The 18,321-nt window shown below is 41.0% G+C and overlaps 1 protein-coding gene and 1 long non-coding RNA gene across 3 annotated transcripts in view; one reads left to right on the top strand and one right to left on the bottom strand.

Annotated features, from left to right (window-relative positions):
- The first annotated feature begins 994 nt into the window (after nt 1-994).
- Nucleotides 995-17,701, top strand: LOC308459174. Its single transcript, XR_013977849.1, has 4 exons — nt 995-3,299; nt 5,447-6,225; nt 11,844-12,102; nt 17,533-17,701. It is a non-coding gene; the product is annotated as an uncharacterized lncRNA (long non-coding RNA).
- Nucleotides 6,229-18,321, bottom strand: part of ITGB1 (integrin subunit beta 1) — a 34,810-nt gene continuing 22,717 nt past the window's right edge. Inside the window, exons 10-17 of one of the 2 annotated variants that reach the window (XM_080974055.1) lie at nt 16,853-16,993; nt 16,550-16,752; nt 14,713-14,951; nt 13,057-13,279; nt 11,419-11,651; nt 10,923-11,089; nt 9,932-10,012; nt 6,229-7,423 (exon numbers count right to left, since the gene is read on the bottom strand). In XM_080974055.1, coding sequence (XP_080830181.1) covers nt 9,938-10,012; nt 10,923-11,089; nt 11,419-11,651; nt 13,057-13,279; nt 14,713-14,951; nt 16,550-16,752; nt 16,853-16,993 — 1,281 coding nt within the window. In that variant the 3' untranslated portion in view covers nt 6,229-7,423; nt 9,932-9,937. The remainder of the gene's footprint in view (nt 7,424-9,931; nt 10,013-10,922; nt 11,090-11,418; nt 11,652-13,056; nt 13,280-14,712; nt 14,952-16,549; nt 16,753-16,852; nt 16,994-18,321) is intronic. The other variant, XM_080974056.1, reaches the window with a different exon arrangement.

Raw genomic sequence — 18,321 nt, 5'->3', positions numbered from 1 at the left:
AGCCTTATCTGTAGCTAAACATTTGAGCACATTTCATAAAGATAGGGCAGTTCTGAGGATGGACCCATCATTTTTGTCTAAGGTTTGTCAAAGCTGCATGTTCAGCAGGAGGTGATCCTACCTTCCTTCTGCCCAAATCCTAGGCATCCATTAGAAAAGGCTTGGCTCTCATTAGATGTTCACAGAGCAGTGAATGTATAATGTACATAAACAGAACAAAGGGCATTAAGTCCACTGAATCCCAGTTCAAATCCTTTCACCCTTCCACAATGGGTAAAAAAGTGTCTGCAGCCACACACTCTAGAGATGGATTAGGGCATACATTGATATGTCCTATGAGTTGCTTAAACCTCCCAGATCAACAAATCTGGCAGCGCGTTCCACAAGATCAGTGGCAACAGTGGCCGCCTTTTCTTCTAATGTCTCTTAAGTAGAAATCATTAGAGCAGCAACTGGTCTGTTCCTAGCACTATTATGAGGCACTATAAGATGGGCTTGTTTGCATCAGCAGAGACCACCTTTGGTCCTGCATCAGGTCCTGCCTCATTAATTATGTTGCAGGTAGACCCACCCTAATAGGGAAAGCCATGGTATGTCTCAACCCAGTGATTGCACGATGACCGACTAGTATGAGTGGTACTCACCTGAAGAGTAGATTTGTGAGGTCATCAATGGGGCCTCTCACTAATATGGGCTGCAACTGAAATTCTTCCTATATAGCACAATGTTATGGTTATTATATTTTGAGTTAAGCTATGGTTGATATTATTGATATTGTTGGGAAGTGTGCTTTTTTGCTTGTTTTTTTCCTTACTTGTAATGTGAGAGTCTGATGACGGTACAAGCTTGGCAAGTCTGCAAACTGGGAGCCCACCCACTTCCCAGAGCTGTTCATTTCTGCCTTCGACACCAGAGGGAGCCATAGCCCAACACAGTGAATGCATGGTGACCTCACAAATCTACTCATGTGAGTACCAATCATACATTTTCTTTCACTGTGCTTAGAATGCACTCCTGACTTTTCTTTAAAAATTGTTTTATGCTATTATGATATGGCGTGCTCTGGTCCATGGGGTCACGAAGAGTCGGACACGACTAAACGACTAAAGAACAACATTATGATATTTTTATTATTCTTACTGTTGTTATTAATTTTTTTAACCACCCCTCATCTGAAGAGCACAGGGGAGTTCACTACATAATTATGAACTGCTTTGGGACCCAAGAGCCCACAGATATGCTATTTATTCAGAATAAATAAATACTTGCCCCAAAGCAAGTCCAAGTTCTATAGTGATTACTCCCAGCATTAATTCTGCAGCATTAATTCACCAAACAAGTAAATATGGCTTCAATCTTAAGCCCCATCTGGGAGTAGCAGGGGTGAGTAGGGCCTACTCAGAGTAACCAGGATGGAAGGTGGAGGCAGAGACAGATTTTGCTGTAGCAGCTCTAGGCCATCACAGGACAGAGGCCCAGAATGGGTTCACTGCCAGTAGCCAGACTAGTTTAGGAACCAGCAGGTCCCTGAGTGGCCCATTTCCACCCCCACCCCCCAAAACACCCTGGTACAGGGCTTTACTGGCTAATAGAGCACTAGCAGTAGGTTCCACTTGCCCTGCCTTTGGCAGGTGCAGTGAGGATCTCTGGATTCACATCCCATGTCACACACCCCAGCATGGTGGATCAGGGCATAGGATTGCACTTCAAGTGTCATTTTCCTGCAGCAGTTGGAAAGAAGTATGGCGTAGCAGTTTCCAGCAGCTAGAGTCTTCTTTGGTAGGAGATAACCACATTCAAACCTTGCTCAGCCATTTAGCTCCCTCTCAGCCAATAGCTACTTTGCAAGTGAGTGTGAGGTTAACCTCTTTCTGAGCTAATTTTAAGTGTTAGAAGAAAAGGAAACCACATAGAGAATTATTAACAGTTTAAATGCAATATGTTACTCAGAAGTTGTGGGTGATGGGAAGAAGGGGGATGGGGAGGAAACCGGTAGAAAGTCCCTGTAAGAATATGTTTGAACACAACTGGTTCAAACTGCAGTTAATTGCATTGGACTGAAAACATCAAATCCAGGCTTGTGATGTGAATGTCTTAACCCACATGTGTGTCTACCACTCATGTATTTCCTCAATATACAGCTCCGAGAGGGGTAGGACCCTTTGCATGGAAACACTACATGTGTCTGTTAAAAATGTGTGTGGCTTTAATTCTTATGCTAAATAACTTGCACACCAGGAATTAGAAAAAGATTGTTTATTACACTTAACTAAAAGAGACCATGTGTTTGGATGCTGCTTCAGAAATCAATATGACTATTCCTTTGGGGTTTAAGTACAGTTTGTCTCCCACTATGTTCTATGAAGGGACACGGGTGGCGCTGTGGGTTAAACCACAGAGCCTAGGACTTGCCGATCAGAAGGTTCGAATCCCCATGACGGGGTGAGCTCCTGTTGCTCGGTCCCTGCTTCTGCCAACCTAGCAGTTCGAAAGCATGTCAAAGTGCAAGTAGATAAATAGGTAATGCTTCAGTGGGAAGGTAAATGGCGTTTCCGTGCACTGCTCTGGTTCATCAGAAGCGGCTTAGTCATTCTGGCCACATGACCCGGAAGCTGTATGCCAGCTCCCTCGGCCAGTAAAGCGAGATGAGCACCGCAACTCCAGAGTCGGTCACGAGGGGTCCCTTTACGTTCTATGAAGAGGACTTCCCGAGTGAGGTAATAATGTAAAACTCAAGTCTTTTGTACCATTGTTTACTTATTCCTGCTAGTTTTTCCTTCTCAAGATGACTTTGATATGACCTTAATTTTGGGGGGGGGAAAACTTTATCTCTGCAGTTCCTGAAAGCAATCTTCATAGTCTATTTGAAGTCTGCTTGCTGCCAGGAGGAGGTTGTTTACCAATCCTTGTATTGCCAGGTAGATCTAGGTTTCTGATATTTTCTACAACTCATAGGGGTCAGGCTGTTAGTTGCTCACTTAGAGGTCATCTTTAAGATAAGAGCTTGTACCAGGGTCACAGCTAGTAACAAGTCTAGACTGGGCCCCATTGTTACACAAGGAACTCTTGCCACAGAAGATATTGCAAGAGTGAAATCCAGGACACAACAATGCACATAGACACCATGGGGCTATAGTTATGTCAAAAAAGTAACATGGACATCATCACACACAGGTCTGGGCTACAAACTCTAATGCTAAACATTGCATTTACTTGGAAGTAAACCCTGTGAAAATTAATGGGAGTCACTAACAAAGGGTGATGCAGCCTCTAAGCATGTTCATTCAGGGACTTCCGGGGTGGCGCCATCGGCAATGGTGGACTCCCTCTGAACTGGAGGTACTAGCTCCGCGCGAAACGGGTCTTTTCCGCTACGGCGAAGTGGGGACCTTTTAAAAATCACAGGCGGATGAAGCCTGTGACCATGGGACTCGGCGGGCACCCTTAGCGCCCCCCCAACCTGCAAAGGAACCCACAAACGGGCTCCGAAGCGAAGAGGGGGAAGCGGCGTGGTGCTGTGAGTCAACTGCTATTTCCGTGGAGCGAAGCCGCACAGCCGTTCCCGGAGAGCGCTGCCTTTTTCCTGGGACAATTTGGCTTCTAAAATAAGCACCCGTGAGTACTTAAACTTTGAACAATTGGACTTTAAATAAGGGCTTGCGAGCAGAAAGGAATTGGACTTAAAAATTTTACTTCAATTTGGTACTGAAACAGGAAGGTCTAAACAGGAAGTCAGCCTTCCGTTTCTTTGTAGACAGAATAAAGCAAAGACAACGTAAACTAGAGCTCAGAAAATCGCCTCTAAAGGATTGGCTTTTATCATTTCAAATTGTTGAACCCCCCTTCGGTAGCAGGAGAAGAAGGGGGATCTTTTTTGGACTGTTTAAACCTGCAGAAGTGAGTTTAAAGTAAAGTAACTTTCCACCGTCCTGATCCTGGAGCGGGGTGTCAGGACTGACGTATGAAGCTCATTGACCAGAGATAAACGCTTTTGACAGATAGCTAAAAGAAGAGGAACATAGTGATTCCATTGTTTCCTTTCGCACCTTAAAGGAACAAATATTGACAAAATATCTGAAAAAAGGAAACTCTGTTGCTAGACTTGTCTTTAAAAGAAAGATCAAATAGAAGTTTTCCCCCTAGAGGGAGACTGTGAAACTGTAACCAACTCCTGGGAGCTGGCAGCTGTTACAGATTACAATCGTGGGAATAGACATCTGACCTTGCAGGACAATGTATTCAGAAGCTCTGTTGTGTGCATTCTATAAAACAAATGCCCTACTGGAACAGCTACATGAGAAGACGAATTTGATGGCTGATTCAATTAGAAATTTTGAACAGGCAATGGGAAATTTTGAACAGGCAGTGGGAAAATATGTGGAGCCCACCCAGGAATTAAATCAGGAGTGTGCCCTGACAGAACAGGCCCAACAGGAATATGAGCTTTCGGATTTGACAAATGAACTTGGAAAAAGCCAGATTTGGAAAGAAAAGGTTTGGTTTGGTTTGGAAATGGGGGGTTGGATAGACCCTCCTATGCAGGGATTTTTGGACTTTTCAAGTCTGGCAATGGGCCGTGAGATGTTTGGGGTTGTGGGGGCCCTCAATTTTGGAGGGTTTTTGAAACATGTTTTTAAATACCACATGGAATTTAGTGTCGATTATGGAAAAGGGGCTGATCTGTCGAGAAGGGTCAAAAGTATTGCTAAGCTGGAGTTCCCATGAGTGAAACGAGCAGGAGACAAGGGAAAATACAGTTACAAATATGAAGAAGAGCTGCGGAAGGGACATGGAAGAGACTTAAGGGCCTCGGATATAAGGTCACCAGGTTAATGCGCCAGATCGATGGGATAATAAGGACTGACAAACCCGGGACCAGGAGAAAGGGACGCTGGATGAAGATTGGATTTGTTTTTATTTCTTTTTTTCATCACTAGGATTGTTTTATAAAATTGGTGAATGTTAGAAAAATGTTGGAATGAAATTATTTGGCTTTAGTAAAAATGTTTAAAGAATTATGTAAGAATATTATGGTTATGAGAAGTTGGTAAAAATAAGATTTAAGTTTTAAGTTCCAAGGTTTTTTATAGTAAGATAAGATTAAAATAGTTTAAGGTAATGTAATGACAGAATATTATGAAATATGGAAAGGATTTGCTGTGACAATTAACAACTAAGACACAAGGAAGGGGAGGAGGAGGAGGTAAAGGAAAGAGGGTAATGACAGTTGAGGAGTTGAAAATAATGGATTTGTTTTTAATTGTTTTTAAATTTTTGTGGTGAATTTTTGTTTTCCCCCCCTCTCTTATTTTGTGTATTTGTATGGTTGGAAGTGGCTTGTTTTTCTCTTTTTCTACTTTGTTTTCTTTTGTAACTTAACAAAAAAATTCCTTCAATAAATATCTTTTTTTTTTAAAAAAAGCATGTTCATTCAGAAGCTTCTGAGATTAACCTTTTGAATGCATGTACTGCCAGGGTTGTAGGCAGCCATTAATACCCTCCCCAACTGTAGCCAGTTTTGGCATGTCGAAGCTTGAGAGCACCTTCACTCAAAGAACCATTGGGCTTGTAAGTTATTTTTCTTTTGAGTGCAGAAATGCTCTCCAGGCCTCACTATGATTGCTTGACAAGTTTCTGATTTGATCTGATTAGGGCAATTGATAAATTGCCTCATATGTCCAGAGTACTCAGGTGTGGTTTTTTTGTCCCACTTCTTGTCATTCTTATGTTGATTGTGGGTGGCTGCCTATTAGAGTCATGTAAACAGGTGGAGGGGGTGTGCCTGGCTGAGAGCAAAATGCCCTAATCCAGCTGCAATCCTGCCTTCAAGTTTAGAGAAATCTCACCCGAGAACATATTCACTCCAAGAAAAATACCCTTTACAGGTAAGCCCAATTTCTCTCTCTCTAGTGTTACATGAAGATTAGATTATTGTTACTGTATAACTAAAACCAGAATGTTTCTCCTCAACATTTTGATTGTAGTATTTATTTGCAAGACATTCTCTTTTTAGAGATTCTTAGGTCCAGTTAGTATGTTTAGGATTAAATTTCAAAGCTGCTTCTCAATAAAAAACTTTTGTATTATGTACATAATAATTGTTAGGGCTGATATATTTTGTGTTCAGGTAAGTTATTTGTAGTAGATAACTCAAATTGTTTTTACCTCAGTCTGACAGGTTTCTTCAAGGGGTACTAAGTTACAAAGCGCAGAAAGGAAATTCAGGTGTGATGTTTTAAAAGATTTTTTATTTAATAAATAACTTCCATGATAGCACTGTAAAAAGTGAACATTTGTTAAAATAAAAGGCACTTAAAATAAGAATGTGGATAGTATAGAACACATGACAGAATGGGCAGCGGCAAATATACATGGCACATCAAACAATGTTATCTCAGAACTGAAAGTCATGTTACATGACAATTGTGCAGTCTTAGCTACAATATGAAGGTAAATTTACAGCCAAGACTGCAAAAAAGTTGTTTTTACAACAATCATCTTACACAAAATGAACTCAAATACATTAAAGAAAAAGGTGACAAAGCACCAGGCTTTAACCTAAGCAAAAACATTAGAAAAACCACCACCACCGACGAATTAAGGCCCTTATGCATTCAGAAGATGTATTGGCAGACTTTTTTTCTGTACCAAAGTCAGGATTTGAGTTTACAAAGTAAAATTCTTTTTCGGTCACCATGCAGCAATGTCATAAAAAAAGAATGGCACAGTATTAAAGCTATTATTCTGAATCTATTTTTTCTTCCTATTTCTTATACATCACCCCTGACAGTTTAAAATGCATCTGTACATATTAAATTGTCTTTTACATCATGATTTCTGTCTCATTAAACTTACTGCATCAAGTAAGGTTAAATCTTGCGAAAAGTCCATTATTCACAAGCTAAAGTTAATTTTGTAATTTACAAAGAATTATTTGGCTTGCATTTTAACTGTGCAAACCAAAGCCCTGATGTGCCTATAAAGAAAAAGAAAAACTGATCTAATATTAATACTTAATGGCTAGGCAGAACCCTTATACTGGTTACTTTAGCCATTTCACTCCAGATACAGGTCAGAAAGGCACCATGTGACCTTAGTTAAGGAGGCTATGCAGTGTCAAGTTTTCTTACCAATCTCCTGGCACTATTTGCAAAAAGAAAAAAAAAAACCCTTCAAAAAATAAAAACATACTGTACAGTTTTAAAACCTGCATAGAAAACAAACCTATATGTAATGTATTTAATTAGTAAATTCATTGCGATATTGCTCTAAAGCTATGTTACCGTGACTACAAAACTGCTACATTGCATACAGTGTTGTGGAGTTAGAAAGCAGTTGTAGAATTAGAAAGCAGTTTTCATTTCCCCTCATATTTAGGATTCACCACGGTTGTCACTGCACTCTTGTAGATAGGATTCTCGCCCTAGAAGAAAAAGAATTATTAATATCACAAATGACTTAAGAAATCTTACTGTAAAAGTATTTGAAGCAGCTCATTTACTGGAAGCAATTCCACACACCGTCAAACCAATCCAGAAATCCATGTGCATGTTTGACCCTCAACTCTTGCAAAGGATTACTGGATTGCAACAGGCAAGTACATAAAAAAATAGCTAAAGATAATCTAGCAGCTTTAGCTTTTATGAAGCATCATGCTTTGTATACTTTTTTAAAGAATATGTAAGAGGGTTAACACACATGGATGGCAAATCGATAGAAACCTACACCTGCTACTGTAGTGAAAGCTATGAAGGCTTTAGGCACATGCTTTTTAAGGACAGGTGCTTTAAGCATTTCATATCTTTCCTCTACAAAAAAGGTACATGGGATTGTTCCTGGAAAATGGGTTGCATTTGTACCAATGCAAAACAAAATGGTGGTATCAGGACAAACTGATTGCAACCGTATTATTCACAGAGCCTTAAGAGAATGGCCAAACAGAGGCTATGATAATAAGACACAGAAACCTGTAGCTAATAAAGGCCAATGTTTGTCATAATTTTCATTTATAACAAGAACTGTTCATACATTTTATTCTATAAGACACACAAAAACATAGCTCAATTGTGACCATAGCCATTCACATCTTTAGTTACTCAAGGACAGTGCTATCGAAGTGAGTGAACTGGGTGGGCTTACCACTGGCAACCCCTGTGCTACGGATAATGTTTCCACGCCATTAGAAAGCCTATTATAAGCAGCTTTGAATTGAATTCATAATTTCTGCATGTCTGGGTGTGCCTGCCAAATGATCCTTTATATAAGCATGCAACACATCCATACACATGCATGCTCTGGAATTATTGTTTATGCAGAATTCAGAATGTTTTAAACTTGGTGGAGAGAGGGGGGGCACATAATAATAGTTTGACTATTTGCTTTACATTATGTGCTTCTAATGTAGCAGTTTATATGCCACACTTAACTATACCAAAGCTTAGTGCAAACACATAAGTGTGTGAGCTTCTGGAGAGGACATGATGGGCAAAGCAGGCCAACAAGCAACCTAACTAAACATTCCATTTGCAAGGACAAGATAGAGGCAATTCTGTTGTCTGCCTGCTTTGCTGCCTTCAAAAGGGACCTCAAAAAGGCAAAGCAAGAACTCATGGCCATTTTGAGAGCTCTTGTAACAACAATTCATGCCTCTTAACTAGCATTTTTTTCCTGTGAAGTGAAAATATGCAAGAGGAAGGAAAGACTGTCCAAGGAAAATTAGCAGGAATTTGATAGCAGAGCATTCAGAAATATCTTAGCTGGTTTCCTGGGAGCTATTATGCCTCTGGTACCCACTTGTGCAGATACTGGAAGAGTGGCAAACAGCATACGGGTGGAAATACATGACAAATCCAGCACAGCCTCATGATGGCTTCATATTACAAAGGAAAAGAGAGAGAGAGATCGAAAGCACCACTTCTACAGTCTCGTGTGAAGAGGGAGCTACAAGGTCCTCTAGTGGTGCTACATGACAAGACTGAAGTACTCTACAATATGGGTTCCCCTTTGCATGTACTTGGAGGCCTCTAACTTCTCTTTCATGGCTTTCTAGGCAAAATTCACTGCCTGTAAAAATTGGCCTTCCTTCACTAAGCTGGAAGGATGACTGAAAGATTTATAACCAAGTGAGTTAGAAGCTGAGGAGTCAAAGTTTTAAGTGTGAGATTACCAACAGAAAAAGTAGGGGGAAATGAAAAGGAAGATGTTGCATAAGTCAAAGCCAACAGCAGGATCATTCAACACCAGTTACCCATGATATTTAACTTAAAAATCCAGCTAAAACTAGGCAAATTTAGTCTTATGGAGCTGCATTCAATGAACTTTTATTCTGAGTGGGCCCAAGTTAGTCAGGGCCATTAATTTAAATGGGTATACTCTTGAGCAGAATTTAGCTGAGTACAATCCATGGATTTTAATGAAAATGCATTAAGCAGGGTGGTTAACACTTCTGTTGATGTTAATTAAGTCCTAATACTTCTTGTATTTGACTATAATATGCCCATATATCAATTTGGCCAGCTCCAGAGGACACTAATCTTGGTCATTTGCCCTATCCCAAAGCCCCCAATAGTATTGCTATTCTCAATTTTCAAGGGAACAGAGGCCTGCAGGCAGTGCAAGAGAATTCTATTTACCTGCCCCACTTTTTTCAGTGCAGCCCCTTTAAGTGCACCTTGCCTGAGAGCCACAAACATCCTGGAGCTGGCACTGTACATATGCTCAGGCAAGTTGTTCAGATCTTACTAAGAAGGGGACAGATCTTACTAAGATCTTGCTATAGTTTGGTCATTATTTCCCCTCATTTAAGCTCCACTGCATAATTCATAAAAAAGCAGCTGGCAAGATTGGTAAGAGTGATTAGTCAATGGCACATACAGCAGACTTTGAAGAAAGTGACATGCACAGAGAAAGAAATGGAAAGGAAAATACGAACGGAAACTTAGAGACCAGCTTTACGTCCATAGTTTGGATTCTTGAAATTATTAATAGGACTCTTGTATATAGGATTTTCTTGCTGAAGGTAGAAAAATGGTCAATGTGGAATGCAGAATTTCAGTGTACCAGTTTCCAAATAAGGTTTTCAACAATTCTTTCAAATATGACATTTCAATAATATATAGTATTGTGCTGTTTTCTGTACCAACTATATACAGTGGTACCTCGAGTTACAAACGCCTCAGATTACAAACTCTGCTAACCCGGAAGAGTTACCTCAAGCTGAGAACTTTGCCCCAGGATGAGAACGGAAAACGTGTGCCGACAGCGCAGTGGCAGCAAGAGACTCCATTAGCAAAAGCACGCCTCTATTTAAGAACAGTTTCAGATTAAGAACGGACCTCCGGAATGAATTAAGTTTGTAACTAGAGGTACCACTGTATACACAATGTATTGACTCTTAACAGAAACTGTATAGCTCAATTACATTGTAGCTAAGACCCAGGGAATACTTGTGAATATCAAGAGTAACTTAATGTGACCGTTGTTAGTTCAAATGCTTGGTCCCCATCTAAAATTCCTGGGTGGCACAATGAAAGCCTCAAAGCCAGCCACGAGATGATACATCCATCTGTCAAAGTTATCCAGTCCAAAGACCACCAGTTTTTATTGCAAAGTTTAGGTAGAAGATCCAGAGAAACACTAAGCCAGGCTGTCTGGGCTTTATTCTAGAGCAGCGGTTCCCAATTAGCTAAGTACTGCAGACCTCCCATTTTTCAAAAGCCAAGCCATGGACCCCCTAATTTTGAAAATTTTGATTTCTCTATGGTAATTTTTGTTATGTGAATTGTGCTGTGGACTCCTTGGGTGGATTACACAGACCACTAACTGGGAACCACTGTCCTAGAGGGATGAATGTCTAAAATGTCTGAAGTATACAAAAGAACATTTGCTGTATTCTCCAGGTGTTGTGTATAGCTATCACTCACCGTATCCCACTTTGCATTCATCTTTTCCTTCTCAAATTTTGCAAATTCTCTCCTGTCATGAATGATCATAAGTAGCTTCCAAATCAGCAATAAAGCAAGACCAATAAGAACAATTCCAGCAACCACACCAGCAACGATGGGAATGATATCGGGACCTGTCGGGCATTCTAGGGAGCAAAGCAATCGAAGCACAATCAAGCATGATGTAAATCAACAATGTGGAAACAGAAATAGATGTTTGGCCAAAACAAATTCTGAATTTCTGCTGCCTGTAAGAGTTCAATTTTTACAGATAGAGCAGTTTTTAAATTAATTTATCTAGAAACGTAGAGCTTAATACTTTGTATTTTGATAGTAATAAAATAAATAAATGTATGATAATATATTGTTAAGCACTTTCTTGTTTTTGCTTTGTTTTACTTTACCTTTTCTCCACCCTTTTCACTTTATTTCTCTGCTGAAAGCCAACAATATCCATGTGAGAAACAAAACATACCTGGGGTCTTTACCACGTGGACAATGGCATTGTTGTTTGAATCAACTGAGTAGGTGAAATAGAACCAGCAGTCATCAATATCCTTCTCTTTGCAATGAGACTGTGCTTTATAGTCTCCAGGCTGTGGCAACTTCTCTCTATGGTCTACTGGTGTCAAGCTAAAATGTGAACACTCTTCTTCACAGGTGTCCTTCTTTCCTCCTCTGTTAAAAGCTCTGCACTGCACACAGTCCCTAATGCAAGTCAGATACAAGATACATCAGAATAAAATTAGTGTGGCAGTTTAGCATGCAGGAAGAACACAAAAGTTAAACAGAGGTTGAGTTCCAGTCCTCTTTAATTTTCAAACACAGCTGAAATGGAACTGCAGACACATTTCCCCTACCACTGCATTGGCTGCATCTTCCTTTTTCTTTTCAATACAGCCTCTTTGATCCATTAAGAGAGCATCCAGAAGCCTGCTTAGCAGGGCCTACATTACACTGCACTCAGTGGAATAAGAGAGAAAGGGAGGTGGACAAGGATCATCCCTGAGCCTGCTCCAGCTGGACTTTCCCCACAGAACCATCTTCCATCATGCAGCCTACTGAAATTATTTCAGGAGAGGCAGGCGAACAAGAAAGTATCAGTGCCTGCTCTTACTGGACTGTCACCTCCCCCACATCCTGGGTTTTCCACCACCAAGTAAGTACTATATGGAAAGGATCCTGATGAACTATTATATTTTAATGCTGTTGTGATTTTATTAATAGATTTTCATGTTATTTCCAAGCCAACTTGGAAGGAGGACTGCATCCTGAAAGGCAGCATATTAAAAAAGAAAGGAAGAAATTTAGCATTTTTAAAATGAGTTGCAAATACATTCTAGTAATAGGTATTCAGCAACTGAACTACAATGCGGTGAAATAACTGGGTGCACTCAAGTGCAGTTTTTACACAGATTTAAGATATTCTAAAAAGGTAATGGTAAAGGGACCCCTGACCATTAGGTCCAGTCGTGACAGACTCTGGGGTTGCGGCGCTCATCTCGCTTTATTGGCCGAGGGAGCCTGCGTACAGCTTCCGGGTCATGTGGCCAGCATGACTAAGCCACTTCTGGCGAACCAGAGCAGTGTATGGAAACGCCGTTTACCTTCCCGCCGGAGCGGTACCTATTTATCTACTTGCACTTTGATGTGCTTTCGAACTGCTAGGTTGGCAGGAGCAGGGACTGAGCAACGGGAGCTCACCCCGTCATGGGGATTCAAACCGCCGACCTTCTGATCGGCAAGTCCTAGGCTTTGTGGTTTAACCCACAGCGCTACCCGCGTCCCCTTAAGATGTACTAGTTGGCTTTAAATGGTATCTGCAAGTGCAGGTACTATTTATTTTTTAAACTGAAAAGCTACACACTTCAGTATACCCAAGAAAAAAACCCCCAAGGCAGTTTACAACAAGAAAACGAATATAATAAAATACTAATTACCAATAATTTTTGCTCCAGCTTAAGAATTTTTTGTTTTTTTTGGGGGGGGGGGAGGGAGAGAGAAAGCAAAGCAAAAACATGGGCCACAAGAAACAGCTCCTTGTACAAAGGGGAACAAAAAAATTCCCCTGGAGCAATATCCCAGCAGGAAGTTAAAAATCCAAAAGCCTTACTTGTGCTCTGCACAAACTCCAGGACAGGTCGGGCACAATTCACATGTTGGCCCCGTGAATTTGGGATCTGTGCAGTTACAGACTCCACACTTGCAGATTCCTCTGCCATTACAGATTTGTCCATTTCCAGCTACACATGGGGTGGTATCCATGTAACAATCACAAGCAGAGCCTGTATAATTTTCTGCGCATTCACACTCACGACATTTACATTCACCATGTCCTGCAATAAAAAGATAGGTATTTAGTTTCTATAAAGCACATGAAATTGAACATCAACAACTGCCATAATCTGATTTAATTTGACAGAAGCATTCAAAGTTGATTGTATTTCCTACCACCCAGGTAAAGGAATAGATCATGTGACTTCTATTTCAACCACAAGATCCCGTACTGCAAGTCTCTTCCACAGTTCCAAGGAGAGGACATGCTGTAACACTAATCTCCAAAGGCCAACTCTATAGAGACAATGGCGTCCTGTCTGCAGGATATGAGGTCCACATTGTAGCCCTACAAATTTCTATGAAATTGGTGGAGAACTGCTGTGAGCGTGCTTTCGTAGAATGAGGTTTGGTAAAAGTTGGGTCTTGCATGTTGTGGCCATACATGACTTGACCATCTGACTGTAGTAGAGCGTAAGAGGCCAGCAAACTTGGGAACAATGTGCCTTTAGAAAGCAAGGGCATAAAATCATTGTTGCTGAACAATTTTGAGGTTCATCTTGCATGCTATTATCTAACCACTCACTCTGCTTGTCCACTGGCAGTTTGCTAAGAGTGCTGATTTTAGATTGCACTGTCACTTGGAGCTCCTAATCAGAATATTCTCCTTTCAAAATGGTGTCAAAAGTTGGCACAAAGGTAAGGGATTAATGGTGTTTGGCAGGTTCCTCCCCATATAATCTTCCTAACCTGTACTATCCAAAGTGGACAGTTTTGGCTCTCTCTGTAATCTCTCAAGTTGCACTCCCACTGAATGGCTCCCACCACAGCAAGGGCCAGCATGCACTGCCTCTAGATCACAAGAACTGGAGACATTGTGGGCACTGGAAGTCCCTGTGGCGGCCAGAGCAGCTGTATAGGGTCTTTGCTTTAGGGTCTTTGACAATACTTAGTTGTAGGCTCAGTGATTACTCATTTCCCAGTTGGCCCCCTGAGCCAGAAAATAAGAGGAAAAGCAAAAGTGGAGAATAAAAGGTTTGTTTGTTTGTTAAGGCAAAAAGGAATGATTCAGAAAAAAGGAGTAGGAAATAACAGAAACCAACAAAAAGGGCCAAAGGAAGTACACACTGTAGATAGAGGAGCTGCAGCTGAACAACTTGGCCTGGGTAAGATAGGGCCAGATCTGGTGGTTGAACTCTAGACCACATAACTCCTGCCTTTTACTTGATGTCTCTTGTAAATTTATAAATTAAAGTCTTGTGAAGGCATATAATAAGGGCTACAGTGTATGATTCTCCTCAGAAAAAGCCTCTCTCCTTTTACTAATAGTATTACTGTGTACTGTGTTGCACACCAGAGCATCGCAAGTCAAGAAGATCTCCTCCCAAATGTTAGGCTCTCATGCTTAGAAATAAGTACAGGACTGCATCCAAGCATTCCCCTTCCTCCAGAGGAACTTGTGAATCCTCACAGTTTAAAAGGGTCAGTTCATTACCTCCACAAATCAAGCCATCAGATCGATCACAGTTGAAGTTATCACATTCACAAAACCGGCCAGAGTAGATCTCATTTGCATTCTCTCTCTTCCTACACACACACTGTCCACAAATACATTCTCCATTGTTACTACATATTTCTGAACTGTTTGCTGGTCTACAGGTGCCTGACATATCTTCACTGTTTACTTCATCCATGCTGCATTCACAGAGCTTTCCAATACGTCCTGGTTTACACCTAAAAGAGAAAATGGTTCTCATTACTAAACTGTTAACTAAAATCAATGCAAAACTTTCTTTCCCCTTATATACACATTGAGAAGGGGGTGGGATGAGATACTGGTGCATAGATACAGGAAACAGTCTCTTTCACGAGAGCATGATTCATCCTAGAGGCAGACGTTCCGAAACTGAAGAGCAGCAGTTTGGGGAAGCTGCTGAATGACTCTTCTACTAACTTCATTAATATAGCAGCTGCTACTAATTGCTGTAAAAATAATATAAATGCTAATTTATTCCAAAGGTGAAATGAGGCACATGCCTGCTTGACACACCAGACATTCATTTTTCTATGCTAGAAAGGTCTTGAAGAATGGTCTGCTACAATTGCACTTAAGAACAGGTCCAATCAGCCTGCAACAGTATTATGGTAATATTCACCACTTATATAATCATCATCATCATCATCTATTTGTTTATTGCCCACCTTATTCCCCACAGGACTCAAGGCAGCTTACAGATAAAAACAACACCCCTAAAGTACGTAGCATTTTCAAAATGCTATTTTCTAAGTTAAAACAGGAAAGGTAGTCCATGCCCAGCAGGCTCAAAATACAGGATACAAGAGGAAAAAGAATTAGGAGCAGAGGAGGAAGTGAGCATTGTAGCACAGTCGTTTCTCGCAGGGAGGAGAAAGGAAGCTCCTCGCAACCATTTCTTCTCTGCCTGATAGGTGGGGGCCATGTTCCTCTTCTCCCTGACATGATCATCATCGGGGTGTGTTGTAGCCTCCCTGTCTACTTAGTGGCAGAGGCCACATAACGCTCCCCTTCAGTTCTACCAGTCTGTTTTCAGTGCCTCTCTCTCTTTGAATGTTTTTGAGGGCCCAAAGGCAGGAAAGTTCACTTTAAAAAACAAAAACAAAACAAAAAAACAGTGTGGTCAAAATTACTTTTGGAAATACATGGGAATTTAAAGATCCTGGTAGGAATAAGCAGTCGGTGTTCATGGGGGAAAGGAAGGCAGGAGGGGCCAGTATGGGATGACTGAAGGTACCTGAAGGCCCAGCATTAAAATACAAATTTTATGCTTGCTTAAGGAGCTGACTTGGGTTCCCTTCCCTTTATTCATACGTTTTTTCCTATATGAGGAGAAAGGACACACAACTTCTCTTTGTGTAAGGATTATGTGGCACAGGAAGGAAAGAGGTTAAGAAAGAAACAAGGACGGGAAATGGTCCAAGCTAAGCAAACAATGAAGTAGCGGGGGGTAGTGAGAGAAAAATGAAATAATGATTACATTGACCTGCCAAGCAAGGGGAAGTGGGTGAAGACGCAGTGCAGAAATAGCAGGAGATGGGAAAATGAGAGGCAGGTGGTGGAGAGAATGATGAATGAAAAAAATGAGTGAAGGGCCATTTAAAGTAGGAGGAAAGGGGGAGTGGCAGAGAATAGGGACTCCTGTGAGTTCTCCAAAGCGTCTGTTTTCAGTGTCGAGACTCAACCCTGAAGCATGTGAGGAATACATGGAGGTTCTCCTGAGCTGGTGGACAGCACATTCCCTTCAGCGCTGATTCCACCCAAGAAGAATCAGGGGAAAACATTAATATTTATCTACCTGCAGGCACCACACTCAAATGTTCCATTTCCAAAGAAGCAAATAGGGCTGTCTGGAATTCCGTCCTTGTGACATTCACATTCACAGATGAACTCCAGATTAATTTCTACCTCTTCAGTGAAACCTAGTGGCTTGATTTTAATGGTTTCACCCTGCCCTTTTTCTGGACACTGGTTGGCTGTTACTTTAATCTCAAAGCTAACCTGTAAGCAAAATAAAGAGTACATAGGTAAATTGTTTGACACTGATGGGGGGGGGGGGAGTGAAGCAATAGCACACTGATTCCAGAATGCAGAAAGTTACCTCATCTCCAATTGAAATGTTGGAGCACTTTCTTCCTTCATCTCCTGTACCATTCACTCCATTCTTGCAGAAAGATTTATATTCAATTGTGACTTCTTTTGGTAGTTTGTTGTTTTCCAGAATGACTTCTGAAGACAATGACTAACACAAAAGTCAAGTAGTTTGGTGAAGGATAATGGAACATGCAGCCCAACTTCATAGGGAAAGCCACAGGTTTTTCTACTCTGTGGTCTCCCAGATGTCCAAACAGTTCCTTAAAAACACTTGGAAAATACTCTCTTGCAAGAGATACATGTTCAACAGTTTCTATCTACTCCTTTTAAAACGTGCATTTCTGAAGGGACTACAGCGGTACCTTGGTTCTCAGACACCTTGGTACTCAAACAACTTGGAACCCAAACACTGCAAACCCGGAAGTAAGTGTTCCTGTTTGTGAACTTTTTCCAGAAGCTGAACGTGCTCCGTTTTGAGTGCCACACTTACGTTTTGAGAGTTATGCTGAGTTCTGTCTGTTTTTGCTATTTATTTTGCATTTTTGTGGCTCTTTTTTTGTTTTGTTTTTGTTACTGTGTGGAACCCAGTTCAGCTACTGATTGATTGTGTGACATTGTTTATTGCTTTCATTTTATGGTTCAATGGTCTCGTTAGATAGTAAAATTAATGTTAAATTCCTGTTTTAGGGGTTGTTTTTTAAAGTCTGGAACAGATGAATCCATTTTGCATTACTTTCTATGGGAAAGCGCATCTTGATTTTGGAACGGACTTCCCGAACGGATTAAGTTTGAGAACCAAGGTACCACTGTATTAGTTTTCTCTGTATCTTGACACAGCAAGTTTTGAACTAGTGTTATCATTGTAGCTTACAAAACGGATAAAAGAGATTGATAAAATTGTATTGCTGATAAGATCAGCACTGCTGTTTTCCTCTCCCAACTCCTCCCCCGATAAACCACACACAAACATATTGAAAAGGACTGCAGACGAGGCTTTATAGGTTAAAATCAGCACTTTGAACTGGGTCTGGAAACTAACTGACAGCCAGTGCAGTCAAGCCAGGACCAGTGTAATCTGCTCAAACCTGTCTTGCCTGTGAGCAAGGTCTCTGGGTGGCTAGACTGGGAAGCTACCAACTCTTTTTATACTACATATACAACCCAGAACCTCATTTGCTTAAATAAGGGATGGGGAACCTCCAGCCAGGCTTCCCCATTTGGCACAAGAGTCCAAGCCATGGCTACCTGCCCTACACCTAATGTTGTATGTGACAAGTGTGGGGCACGTAAAGGCAGGGCTTGGTAAAAGGTGCTTTGAAGCAGATCATCAGTGCTGGAGAAGCACTACACAAAGGGTTTCTTCAGTGCTGACCATCAGCTGACTGATGGCAACAGAGAAATACTGCACATATTTTTTGCTTATACATTTGATTTCAAACCATGCAAGTGAAGATTGCCATTGCAACATCAGGTGAT

The sequence above is a fragment of the Podarcis pityusensis genome, assembly GCF_964106645.2.
Source record: "Podarcis pityusensis genome assembly, chromosome: 12".
NCBI lineage: Eukaryota > Metazoa > Chordata > Lepidosauria > Squamata > Lacertidae > Podarcis > Podarcis pityusensis.
Note: the sequence above shows the minus strand (reverse complement) of the source record. Positions and strands in the feature narration are given on the sequence as shown.